This window comes from Eucalyptus grandis, chromosome 8 (genome assembly GCF_016545825.1).
Source record: "Eucalyptus grandis isolate ANBG69807.140 chromosome 8, ASM1654582v1, whole genome shotgun sequence".
Lineage (NCBI taxonomy): Eukaryota > Viridiplantae > Streptophyta > Magnoliopsida > Myrtales > Myrtaceae > Eucalyptus > Eucalyptus grandis.
Genome location: NC_052619.1, coordinates 44,006,771 through 44,020,029, shown reverse-complemented (window position 1 = coordinate 44,020,029; position 13,259 = coordinate 44,006,771). Strand labels below are relative to the sequence as shown.

Here is a 13,259-nt window from a genome sequence, read left to right as displayed (position 1 = left end):
GGCAACATCCCACGCATCACTCCGTCGCGACGAATGTGGACGGACATGAACTCCTGGACAACAAGGCCCCCAGCCAGGCCTATATCGTACATGACTAAACAGCGCGCTCAAATATACGTCAATCCAGGAACAGAGGGACAACCAAACTCCTCGTACTCGACCTCTACATCGGATGGTAGATCCTAAAACACACCCCGCGTGACAGTAGGGAGCGGCATGTTGCTAATCTGAAATGTTGGTCCCCAAAAGGGTGAGTACAACCACTCAGCAGGTAAAAGAATCCAATAACCACTCAATGCATCATGTAATACAATCATAACATCGTACATGCCATTTATGCATCCATGCGTGCTTACCTCGAAGCCATGCATATACCATCATACATATTCATCACAATCATAACACATACATGTCGTTATGTCATAGGTTATCATCATCATGTCATACACATGTACCATCATATCATACATATGCCATCATCATTATGTCCTAGACATATCATCATCATCATATCATCTCATACATGCATATCATCATGCCATAAGTGATCATCATCATATCATATCATATATCATCATCATGCCATAGGTGATCATCATCATATCATGTCATATATCATCATCATGCCATAGGTGATCATCATCATATCATCTCATACATGCATATCATCATGCCATAAGTGATCATCATCATATCATATCATATATCATCATCATGCCATAGGTGATCATCATCATATCATGTCATCATTTTTCACTTTTATCTTTCAATTCGATCACCACATCCGGCATCGCAAAATAACCCTCCGGCACACACCACCGGGCATCCGGCCCCCCACATTCCAGGCATCTCGCATCCTAACTGGCATCACGAGGCATCTCTCGGGCAAAAACCTCCGAGGCTTCTGGCATTTACACTCCCTGGCCGGGCATCTCACACCCCAACTGGCGTCACGAGGCATCCCCCAGGCACAAACCTCCGGGGCTTCCGGCACCCCACTTCCGGGCATCTCGAAACTCTCGAGGACAATCCGGCCTTGTATCTCAATACAATCCGGCTTCCGGCACCCCCCATCCCGGGCATCCTAACACTCCCAGGGCATTATCATCCGCCATAACAGTTTTCCTCATTTATTATTATCCATGTTCACCAATTTCGGTCTCAATTTAGCATGGCATATGATGTAATGGCAAACAAAATCATATTCAGCATTGAATTCATACATGCATCTCAATTCATTGTCATGCATGCATCAAGACCTCATCATACATGCAACAAGGTACAATTATTCATAAAATAAAATTTATGGAATTCGTACCAATTAAAATAATCCATTTATCATGCCTTTTTACATTTATTTAAATTCCAGCTTGTGTCACTTTGGAAAATATTAAATTTAAATATCCATATGATTTTCAAAAATCATAAAATTAAGGCAAGTGATAGACAAGACAATAGGATAATGATTTCATGCAAAATACATAGCCAAATAGAATTCCACACAAATTCTTAATTCACACAAATACAGCATGTAATTTCGGATGAAATCAGAATGCACAGTTTCCGGAATAATTTAATTAAAATACCCGAACGACCTCCAAAAATTACGAAATTTTACCAAGTTATAGCCAAGACACTAAAGTATATTTTTCATGAAGACTTCCAAGCCAAATTATTTTTAGATTATTTCCTACAGTCACACGAAGCTTCTGGATCTAACACCGAAACGTCCAGTGCATGCTTCTCCGAAATACTGAGTCTTCACCTACCTATTCTTCTTTTTTTCCTCTGAAATTTGGATATGTTTTACTTCAAGATGTTCTCTACAAGTTTCATGAAGGGATCTAAGTCAAATATTCAGAGTATAGTCGTCATTTGGGTCCATGAAGTCTCGGGTGTCCTGTACCACGTCTCCAGATTTACGGTTTTCAAGAGTAAGTCGATTTACTAGGTTATACTTGTTCATTTTGCCTCAAATTTGAGTATGTTAAACTTCAAGGTGTTCTCTACAAGTTTTATGAAGAAGTCGAGGAGATATTCTTGATAAAAATCAACATGCAAGCCCAGATCTACCACAAGGTCAGCGAAATCGTTCCAGATCTGATGTCTCCGTAGGATGAGATTTTGACCCCTCAAATATCCATAATTTTACACCAAATTCTATTATGTTGTATTTTAAGATGTTAGCTACAACTTTCATGAAGAAATAAAAGTCAAAATCGAACTCAAAACATGCATGCAAGCTCTCACAAGGTTCTGACTCAAACAGTTCATGCGAAAACAGCATGCAACTCAAGAACAAAACACATTAGCCTCACTCCCATGCCTCCAATCATCCTAAATTTCGACCATACATGCCAAACATTGGTGCAAGAGTAGAAAGTGGATTCCCAACTTGCCTCTAGACCACACAAACGGCGGCACACGGAGGCGAACGGGCGGCGCACGGGCGGCGCACGGGCGGATGGACGGCGTGCGACGGCGACTCCTTCCTCTCGGCTTCTCCTCCCTCTCGGCCTCACTCTCTCTCTCTCTCTCGCACAGTCTCTCTCTCTCTTTGGGCGGTAGCTCAACCGGCCACCTCTCTCTCTCTCCTCTTCCCTTTTATTCCCCCATTTCCTAATCATTTGCAATGATTAGTTTGCCTTTCAATTGGCCAATGCATGAGCTCCTCCTTGCCACTTGGCAAAGCTCATGCATGGGCTTGGGCCTCCTCTTGGGCCGGCGACAGCCCCCTTTCGCGGGCCTAATTGGGCCGACCAGCTTGGCCCACTAAGGCTTAGGCCAATGGGCCTAAGGCCCAACCTAAATAAAAATTAAATTTTCCCCTTTTATAATTTCTTCTACAAATTTTAAATTTTAAATTCCACATGGCCAAAGTCTTGTGACATTTTATTTATAGGAATTTAATCTATAAGGTGCATGGTCAAGCATAGATTATTATCATTAATCTATCAAATTTAAAATCTCATAAACACAAGCACAAATCACCTAATCTTAAAAGGAGACTAATGGCTAAAGCATAAACCATGGGAAATTTTCATTACCTAATTATAGGCTTTAATTCCTCTAGAGGGTGACTTGAATTTTGGGATGCCACAATTCTCCCCTCCTTAAAGAATTTCGTCCTCGAAATTAGACACCACTCGTGCCTTCTTGAAACAAATAGGGGTACTTTTCCTTCATCTGATCCTCACTTTCCCATGTGGCTTCCTCCATATCATGATGTCGCCATAATACCTTAACTAATGGGATCTTCTTAGTCCTAAGAATTTATTCCTTTCGATCCAATATTTGTACATGCTCTTCAATGTACCTCACTTTCTCATCCATTTTGATGGCTTCATGATCGAGTATGTGACCAGGATCCGGCTGGTACTTCCTCAACATCGATACATGAAACACATCGTGCAAATTTCCTAACTTAGGAGGTAGCGCTAAGCAATAAGCTACATCCCCTATCCTTTCAAGTACTTCAAAAGGTCCGACAAATCTAGGGCTTAATTTACCCTTCATCCCAAATCGAGATATCCCTTTCATTGGAGATACCTTAAGGAATACATGATCTCCTACGCTAAATTCCAAAGGTCTTCTACGCCTATCGCGTAGTCTTTCCGTCTACTCGAGCTATTTTAAGTCTTTTCTGATAATTTCAACAGCCTCAGTGGTAACTTGTACCAGTTCAAGTCCTGTCAATTTCCTTTCACCTACTTCATTCCAACAGACAGGAGTCCTACCTCTCCTTCCATATAATACTTCATAGGGAGCCATGTTTATACTTTTCTGAAAACTATTATTATAGGCAAACTCCACCAAATGCAATCTTTCATCCCAATTTCCTTTGAAATCAATTACACAAGCCCTTCACATATCCTCTAATATCGGATTACTCTTTTCTGTTTGTCCATCTGTAAGGGGATGGCAGTACTAAGCTGAAGCTTAGTTCCTAATGCAATTTGAAGATTTCGCCAAAAGTTCGAAGTAAATCTCAAAATCGGACTTAGATTGGCGGTTAATTTCACTCCGACGCGCTTTTAGTGTGATCTAGGCTACCGGGTTAGTTTTAGAACTTTTTAGGACAAATGACCCGTGATCGATTTTTTCGAGCCCATGACCCACTCGACACATTGGCGACTCTCGATTGTCGTCAAAATCTCGAGGATTCAAATACGGACATAGAGTACCAAAACAACAATAAAAAATCAAATTAGTGCCGTCGAGAGAGTTTTTCAATTTAGTGGAGTCACCCATGATCGGTCATTCATCTCGGTCAAACTAACCTATCTATGATTTCAAATCGATTTTATACTGTGCCGCATGAGCACAGTCGAGAAGTCGATTCCTAGTCGAATTCTCAAATCTATCTGCCTTAAAATCCTTAATAGCTTACCCAGCTAGTCTAGTTATCTCGTAAGTGGCCAACTCAAAGAAAAAAATTGTAATCGCGTCAATGAAATGCCCAATTTATCTAATCGAAATTAAAACCCGAAAATCTAGATGTCACAACTCTTCCTCTCTTATAAAAATTTCGTCCTCGAAATTTAAACCTTTACCAATCCTTAAATAAAAAGGTGGGGGTGTTGTTATCTCATCGAGTCTCACTTTTTCCACACTAATCATTTGGTCTTGTGGTGTTGTCTGACCACTTTGACTAAGGAGACCATATTGGTACACAAATTTGCTCTTTTTGAACCAACAATTGAATTGAGTTCCTCACATCTGACACTTTGTCGTCCACATCCGATCTCTTTTTCTTGACACCATGTCAACAATTCAAATTTTCTAACTTTGACAGTCTTTACTCGACAATATGCAATCACCGATTCGGCGACTACGCCTGTGATCTTTCTTCACTTTACTTTCTTTTCACCACTGAAAATCTGTACCATCTGCTATGCGCTACGTAAGAAAGAACCCTCTGACAACTCTGCCAAACTTGTAACCTCTGATCTAGATTCAAAATATAATTCATCATCGGCACTCCATGCCGATGAATTACACACACACACACACACACACACACACACACACACACACACACACACACACACACACACACACACACACACTTCGGTATACCCATTCAAAACAAGATCTATTCGTACTGTACAAAAGTGGACTGACTCCATCTATCGATCGATCACTATCCTCAAATGGAATCGGTACTCTCCCGACTCTTTAGTAAGCCTGTCACAATGTTCCATTGTGATATATTTTCATTCCCACTTGGGACTCTCGAGTGATGGTAAAAGTTCTCTTGGTTTGCATTACTGAACTTTCACTTACTGACACCTCTGACACTTACAACCTACCTGGCAATATCTATCTTCATATTGGTCTACCAATCTAGCTGACGCCGATTCCAATCTACTTGCATTGTCTGGTCAAAAATTGAAATACTATAGTGAATTTCTGACAAGATCTTTTCCCTGAGTGCTACACTATCAAGTGCACTCAATCACTCATGGAACCCAAACGTTCCATCCCCAAAAAATCTTAAGGTCAGATTCTTTTTTACCAGTATCCTCTTATAAGATCTTCTGAACATCTCTGTCTGTCAATTAGGCACTGATTCTAATTTGAACATCTGGTTTAATTTTGAGGGTGGCTATAAAATTCAGAAGGTAGCCTACCTCAAATTTGAAAACCGAATTTCGAACCATTTTCAAGTAAAGTCTACACTTTAGCCAGACCTATGAACAATTGAAGACTCTCGACTCAACACATCAATGACTCTTTTCGTTTCTCCAAGGTGATACTAGATAACACCATTATAGTCCTGCCAAAATTCTGATTCACGACACCGTTTCTTATTCAACTTATTTGGTCTCAATTGGCGGGACGGTTATGCAACAATCTTCTCATGTTGTATCAATACGTACCCAGTCCTCTGCAAGACACATGACTAAAGATTTCATGCTTTCCAGAGCCATATGAAATGTTTAGAATAAGTGCGGTAGCCTGTTCTTACTTAAGCTCTGGCAATTATCTTTGCATTTGTCTATGCCGATGAATTTTTCTTCTTTCTTAAGAGGTCAAGCCCGCGATGATATTGATGCTGAAAATTCTTTCACAAGCCTTCTATAGTAATCTGTCTAATCTCCATGGCTTCTGATCTCTGACATTGTTGTCGATCTTGGTCCATTAACAACTGATTCGATCTTGGCTGGGTCCATGAAAATTCCTTTACCTGTAATCACATGACCATTCTTAGGGGCTCTCGTGATCCTCAACACTAAATGAATACCCTAGAATGTCACTACACTACACGATCACCATTGATCTAGATAATCTTTGAGCACTCGGTTTGTCATATTTATGACAGTGGCTGGATCGTTTGTCAAATCAAATGGCTTTACATTATTCTCACAAGGGCTAAATCAAGTGCGAAATGTTGTCTTCAGTATAACCTCCTTCCTGGTTCTCAATTGACGATAACCTATCATCAAGTCGATCCTTGAAGACATCAACACTCTTTATAACAAGTCACCCAATTGAGTTGACAATAGTTGATGCATGATTGCAATGAACCATCTTCCTTTCTCTCTCCACAAAACTGATGTTCCCTAAAGTGATGCATTGATATGCATGAATTCCTCATTCATCAATCTTCACATCCATACCTTTGGCTCTATCAATTCAAACAACAATAACTAGTAAGAAGTCTTCGAGAGTGGCTCGATGCTGGTGCTAGTTTGATCGTAATTTCTATCTCTTTCTCTAGCAACGGTTTGACAGTTCTTATGACAACACATCTAGAAATTCTTAGACCATTGAGATGTCTTCTATCTCCAATTCTCCAATATGTCTTAACTATAACCATCACCAAGTAACCTCGACAATCTCCATTGAACAAGTGGGTTGTCTTCAATCAACGAGACTAAAGAAATCGAAGATTCATTTCAACTCCCAATAAACTCGACACTTTCAGGTGCTCCTGGACTAAGTTGAATTACTCCATGACCATGATTTATTACCACAAGATGCTCCACGAGCCCATTTTACTCATGTAGCGTCAAAGTTACACTTCAGCAACTAGTCAAGCATGACTATCACTAGTGATTCCCATTTCTTTCACTTATTTCAATAAACTGAAGTTCCCCAAACTTCGCCAAAACTTTGCTACGATACTCTGCTAGAATTTTCCCTAAAACATTCTTCCTCTGACTAGTGCCGGGTTGGTTCTATTTCCGTTCTTCTCACCATACCCGGACACTGAATTCATCCATGTTTCCTTCCACGATTTCGACACCTATATGGTGAGTTTTCTACCTCCTGCCAAGTGCCAGCATGCACTATTTCTTGTACTAGAGACCTATCCAAAAAATTCCACAATGCGTTCTATGGCGCACTTCTTCTATAAATCTACTCATGCGGACAACCCATAAATCATGTGTGCTAGCGACGCTTACCACAAATTCCTGTCCTCAAAATACACGGGACTAATCCATACTGTCTTCCATGGAACAACATGTTCCATTTGTTTGAATGCTGACCTGATTATTCCACCATTCCCATTGGGAAAATAGAATATTGTTCCTCAACAACAGTCTTTTCCTTGACCGAATTCCAAGTCTATTTGCGCTGAATCTTGACTTAGATATTGAAATCTGTTCGCTAATCATCCTTCCAGGTTGGACCTCAGCAAATGTAGCAACAACAACTTGATCCTAATCTTATTGGCTCATCCAGATCCCAAGGAACACTTGCATCAGAACGATCTTATCGGACTTAGGATCAATCAATGCTGCTACACTAGTACCAACCTGCGGTGGCACTCTCATGCTCAAGCTGGCTAGAGTCGACACTCTGCCTTCCGAATCCACAATGATTAAATGCAAGTGATTTACACACGACAAACAATTTTACCAATGAGCTATCAAAGACATGCACCAGTCATGAATTTAAAGGTTATCTTACTACTATCCCAAAGGTCATCGCTCCTTATCACTCCAATACGTAACCATTGCTCTGATACCACAAAAAGAGGATGTCACACCACGACCCTCGGTCACGTGACTATCCTTCAAATTTTGGTCGATTTTAAAATGCGATATCTCAGGACTACATATTGCCGACCTTTTCCTTTTTAATAGCACATGCAGAAGCAATTATAAATCCCTAGACAATAAAATAATGGGATAGAAAAGCATGCCATATTTTTCATATGAAATTCACAACCACACATGTACAGGGTTCACAAAAGAGGATAGGAGTTTTCTCCATCTATTCAAATCATGATCGGGATCATCATCGGGATCTTAGTCTTTCACCACTAGGCTCATTTTCTTCAAACTCTCCATCTCCTTCTTCTCCTCATCATCTCGGCTTCAAATTCGGCTTGTCCGGGAAATCTAGGGTCCTGAAATGGTTATCCAATAAGGGATGGGATAATGTCTCGGCAAGTTCTACCCCCTAAGACTCGATTAGTAAATTAATACACCTTATGGTTGCCTATGCACCACATGAGTTAGAGGACTTAACTTGGCCTCAGATTCCATCTACATGTTAACACAGATCAATTAGGCACCCAAGCAATCACATCACTAATCGAAGCATCGATCAAATCGACCTAGTCGATTACACGCCAAAAAGAGCACTCACGGTTATTTCCATTCAATCAATCAATTCACAACACCATATCAAAGCAATACTCAATCAATCTAGTCGATTACATATCGGTTGGACCATTTCTAGTCATTTTAACGATTCCAAGTACAATTCCCAGCCATTATGAATCTCGGTCAACTTCGCTTAGGTGACATAAACTTATTTATGCGTGTGTTCTTTAAGGCCGTTTTCACAACCCCAAATCCAAGCAATGCCTATTTTGTATTTAGACAATTGCGTTCGTTCTTTAAGGCGCCGTTTTCGCCAGTGATATCCCAAATCACCGAACCACACATGCTTATAACAATGTATTCAATAGGCAATTGTGTGCGTTCTTTAAGGCGCCGTTTTCGCCAGTGATGTCCTTAATCACCGAACCACACATGCCTATAACAATATGAGCACTAGACCGATACGTGCGTTCTTTGAGGCGCCGTTTTCACCAGTGATATCCTGAATCACCGAACCACGTAGGTTTATAATGATGTATGCACTAGACCGATACGTGCGTTCTTTAAGGCGCCGTTTTCGCTAGTGACGTCCTTTATCACCAAACCATTAGGCCCATCACAACCATGATCGATTATAGATATTTCGATTCACTCTCATGATTCCATCCACTTTACAATTAATCAAAGCATTATAATAAATAAACAAAATCTACCAATCAATCATTCAATTTCAAACAATAGGAATATATCATAAAATTTCATAATTAAATCAATTAAACACAATTGAATCTCAATTAAATAAATGGACTGCACCACGACAATCAGCAAAAAATTCGATCACTAACCATCCCAATTGAATTTCCGGAAAATAAATAATTAAATAAATAATTTTGAAAAATAAATAAATAAATACAATAATTTAAATTTAGCACAACATAAAGCTCAATTAAATAAACGGACTACGCCACGATCATCAGCATAAAATCCCAATCACTGGCCATCCTAGTTGAATTTTCGAAAAATAAATAATTAAATAATTAATTTTGAAAATTAATATTTAATTCCTAAAAATTCCATTTATGCCCAAATTGCCTAATTAACACCCAATAAGGGTTGGGAAAAATCCCAAGAAGCATCCAATAAATACTATAGGCAATTCTTTATCTAAGTATACTAACCAAACAACTAATATGCAATGCAATTAACTAATAATCGTTAATCAATTCTAATCTAACCACTTAATTACACTTAACTAACACTAATCAACCTTTTAAGTGTAATTAGCAAACTAAGAAGGCATTAGTGAGCAAAACTCACTCAAAACGACGAGGTCGACGCGAGGATCGACTTTCCTCAAAGCGGGCCGAGCATCCGGGCTTGGGAAGACGGCCAAAATGGGCCAAAACCTCACTGTCATACCCATTTTTGCAACCTTCTGATCGTTGCTGGTTAGGGCGGATCCGGGGCTGATTCAAGCTGGATAGGGCTGGCGGAGGGTGAGGGGACTCCGGTGAGGCCGGAGGTGGCGGCGGAGGTGGGCGCGCGGTCTACTCAATCGAACAAGAGCGAGGCTTCTAGCGGACAAACAAAAGTTGCGGGGTTGGGGGGCGCGGCGGAATGGCGACACACGGCGTCAAGTGGTGGTGCGGCAGGGGTCCGGTGAGGCGGTGTGCGGGTCGCGGTTCCTTCCGCTCCGGCAACGATGGACGTTGCTTTTTTTGTTGTCTTCTGGTTCGCACGAACGCAAGAGGAGGGAGAGAGAGTCGGTCACGAGAGAGTGAGGGAAGAAGAGAGAGAAGATAAGTGTTTGAAAAGTCAAAAGTAAAAAGAAGGGGAAGCAAAGTGGAAGACAGCCAAGCATTTGGTGGAGGGGGCTCATGCACGAGGGAAAAGAGAGGGGAGAGAGAGAGAGAAAAAGAAAAAGAAAGAAAGAAGGAAAGATAAACTTGTGAGAAAATTAGGTGTTTGGCCAAATGGGGTAAAAAGAAATAGGAATTAAAATCAAAAGAAAAGAATTTCCTCAAATAGAAAAATTTTATTTCAATTTCTTTTGAATAAGCTCATAGATTTTCAAAGGAATTTGATTAGAGTTTTCCCACCTGTGCATTTTTGCATCCAATTCCCTTTTGAATTTCTCTCAAATGACTCATAAAATCAATTGATGTCTCACTTATCAAATTGATTATTTTTTCTATCCAAGAACTCCCTCATGCTTTCCAATTTCACAATCCTCTAGCTTCAATTGAACGAAAATGGCCCAAACGACTTTTTCCCAAAAAGTCTCGGTTATTAGAAAAATCTTCTGAGACTGAGCCGACACTCCTAAAATGACCTGTGACATGACAGACTCTTCAATTTATGAAATCGGACTTAGATTGATGGTTAATTTCACTCCGATGCGCTTTTAGTGTGACCTAGGCTACCGAGTAGTTTTCAGAACATTTTAGGACAAATGACATGTGGTCGATTTTCTTCAAGCCACAACCCACTTGACCCATCGGCGACTCTTGGTTGTTGTGAAAATCTCGATGATTCAAATACGGACACAAGGCACCAAAATAATAAGAAAATCAAATTAGTGCCGGTGGATTAGAATTTTCCCAATTTAGTGATGTCACCCACGATCGGTTATTCATCTTAGTCGAACCGACCTATCTTTGATTTCAAATTGATTTTATATTATGCCACAATGATCTTTAAAGATGAGTATGGTCGAGAAGTCGATTCCTGGTCAAATTCTCAAATATATCTGCCTTAAAGTCCTTAATAGCTTGCCCAGCTAGTCTAATTATCTCGTGAGTGGCCAACTCAAAGAAAACACTATAGCCATGTCGATAAAATGCCTAATTTATCTAATCAAAATTAGAACCCAAAAGTTTGGATGTCACAGTTAGATTTACCATACTTGTTCTTGTTGATCCCCCAATCCCCGAGTTGCCGAGTTGCCGAGTTTATTGATCCAAAGTGAAATTGTGTTGAGGATTATCTTGTTCAACTGATCTATGATGTTTAGGTCATGAATGAAGGAGGGGCGGGGGAGGGGGAGTAAGACTTGCTGATGGCATGATCAAAAACTTTTTATTACATGGAGCATCATCTATATCCATACATCCCGTGCAGGAAGCGGGAATTCCTGCGCCAGGTCTTGAGAACTGTTTATCCTCAATTTCAACATCAGCTAACATATACACAGCTCTAACATCATACAACCTGCCAAAGGAAACAAAAGCATACCATCTCAGTCAAAGAGTAGGCGTAAAAAAGGTGACAACAATATCTTAGCCATCATCCACATCATCCAAATTCCCACATTCATGATTCTTGCAGATATAGTTTGAAGGTTTATCGATGCCAGCTTCCTGAGGAGAAGTTGGTACCGCTTGAGAAGTTTTGGAAAGCCATTGAAGAATCCATGTGGGAGGATTGAGGAAATTTGTGGCCAAGTAATTCACAGTGTCAATAAACAAGATAAAGAAAATCATTTGTGAGGCAAATTTAGAGGAGAAGATTTAAATAAGAGCATCCAGAAGAGAGCTCCCTGAGAGAGTGAGTGATTACAGAGTGAACCATACAAATTGAATGTAGACATGGATAATCTGATCTGCAATAGCATTGGTGAATAGCTGCAATTAATATCCCACATGGGAAGTGTTAAGGTAGAACCACCTGATAGAGATAAGGAACATATAGTCAAACCCAACGAATACAGAGAACGCTCGGCTCAACACAAACCATCAACCCCCGCAATGCCAAACCCAAACGCGCCAGAAAAACCAAACAAAAAGAGGAAGTCATCAACATTGTGGGACCTGATCTTGCACGTTTGGCTTGGGGAGCTGGCTGGTGTAGCGGGCGATGCAATAAGAGACGACAAAAGGCGCGTCCTGCTGAGCGAGACCCGCTCCGATGTTCGCAGAACCTTTAAAGGTCGAGCAGGTGGGAGGAGTACCAGGGTTGATGACGACGAGTTTGGAGCCTCTCTCCGAGATGAGCTGTGAAGGAATCGCCTTCTTCAAATAATCCCCCGCAATAAGAAACATAGGGGACTGCGAGAGATTCAGTGAAAAAGCTCGACGACTCGAGTAGTCATGGAGAGAGAGAGGAGATGATCACCATGGCGAAGGGAAGCGAGGTCGAGGAGCTCGTCCGAGCGTCTCTCGCGCTCTCTCAAAGCGAAAGAGAAGTGACTGGCTAACTGAAACGGAAGCCGACGATGCCCCGGCGAGTGCAACGGTTCTTCTTGAATCGCGAACGAACGAGGGCTTTAAGCACTACACGTAGTCGAACTCTAGTGCCTTTGTCTGGGTTTATATATAGTTTTGCGATATAATTTAGTGGGAATTTTGAAAAAAAGTATACAAGTTTAACAAAACTATATATTTATGATGTGGACACGGACGAAAATAAAATGGAAACTTGTATTTTGGTTTAATTTTTACGGTTGTTTTGATGTCATAATATCCAATATAAGGATGCTCACGAGAGTACGCTTATTGAAATGCTAATTGGATTATTTTGGTTTTAGTATTTTCCTCAAGGGGAACCTCTGTGTGTGGAAGAATAGGAATGCATGTTGCATGAACTTTCTTAATTTTGGATTTTCAATTTTTGGATTGTTTTTAATTTTAAATAGTGACCATATTATTAATTATTGATTCGTGAGCTCTTCCGATGTTGCTTGCATTGATGTAAGTGAAA

The 13,259-nt window shown here is 40.5% G+C and overlaps 1 protein-coding gene across 1 annotated transcript; it reads right to left on the bottom strand.

Annotated features, from left to right (window-relative positions):
• Window positions 1-11,624: 11,624 nt before the first annotated feature.
• On the bottom strand, window positions 11,625-12,698 carry LOC120286737 (actin-related protein 9-like). Its single transcript, XM_039299194.1, has 2 exons — window positions 12,371-12,698; window positions 11,625-11,771 (listed from the first exon to the last, which is right to left on the bottom strand). The coding sequence occupies exons 1-2, from the start codon at window positions 12,599-12,601 to the stop codon at window positions 11,763-11,765; spliced, it is 240 nt and encodes a 79-aa protein (XP_039155128.1). The 5' UTR covers window positions 12,602-12,698; the 3' UTR covers window positions 11,625-11,762.
• Between the last annotated feature and the right edge of the window lie 561 nt (window positions 12,699-13,259).

Bases quoted from the DNA above. Each gene is read 5' to 3' on its own strand.
- LOC120286737 (XM_039299194.1), bottom strand. From the start codon at position 12,601: ATGTTTCTTATTGCGGGGGATTATTTGAAGAAGGCGATTCCTTCACAG.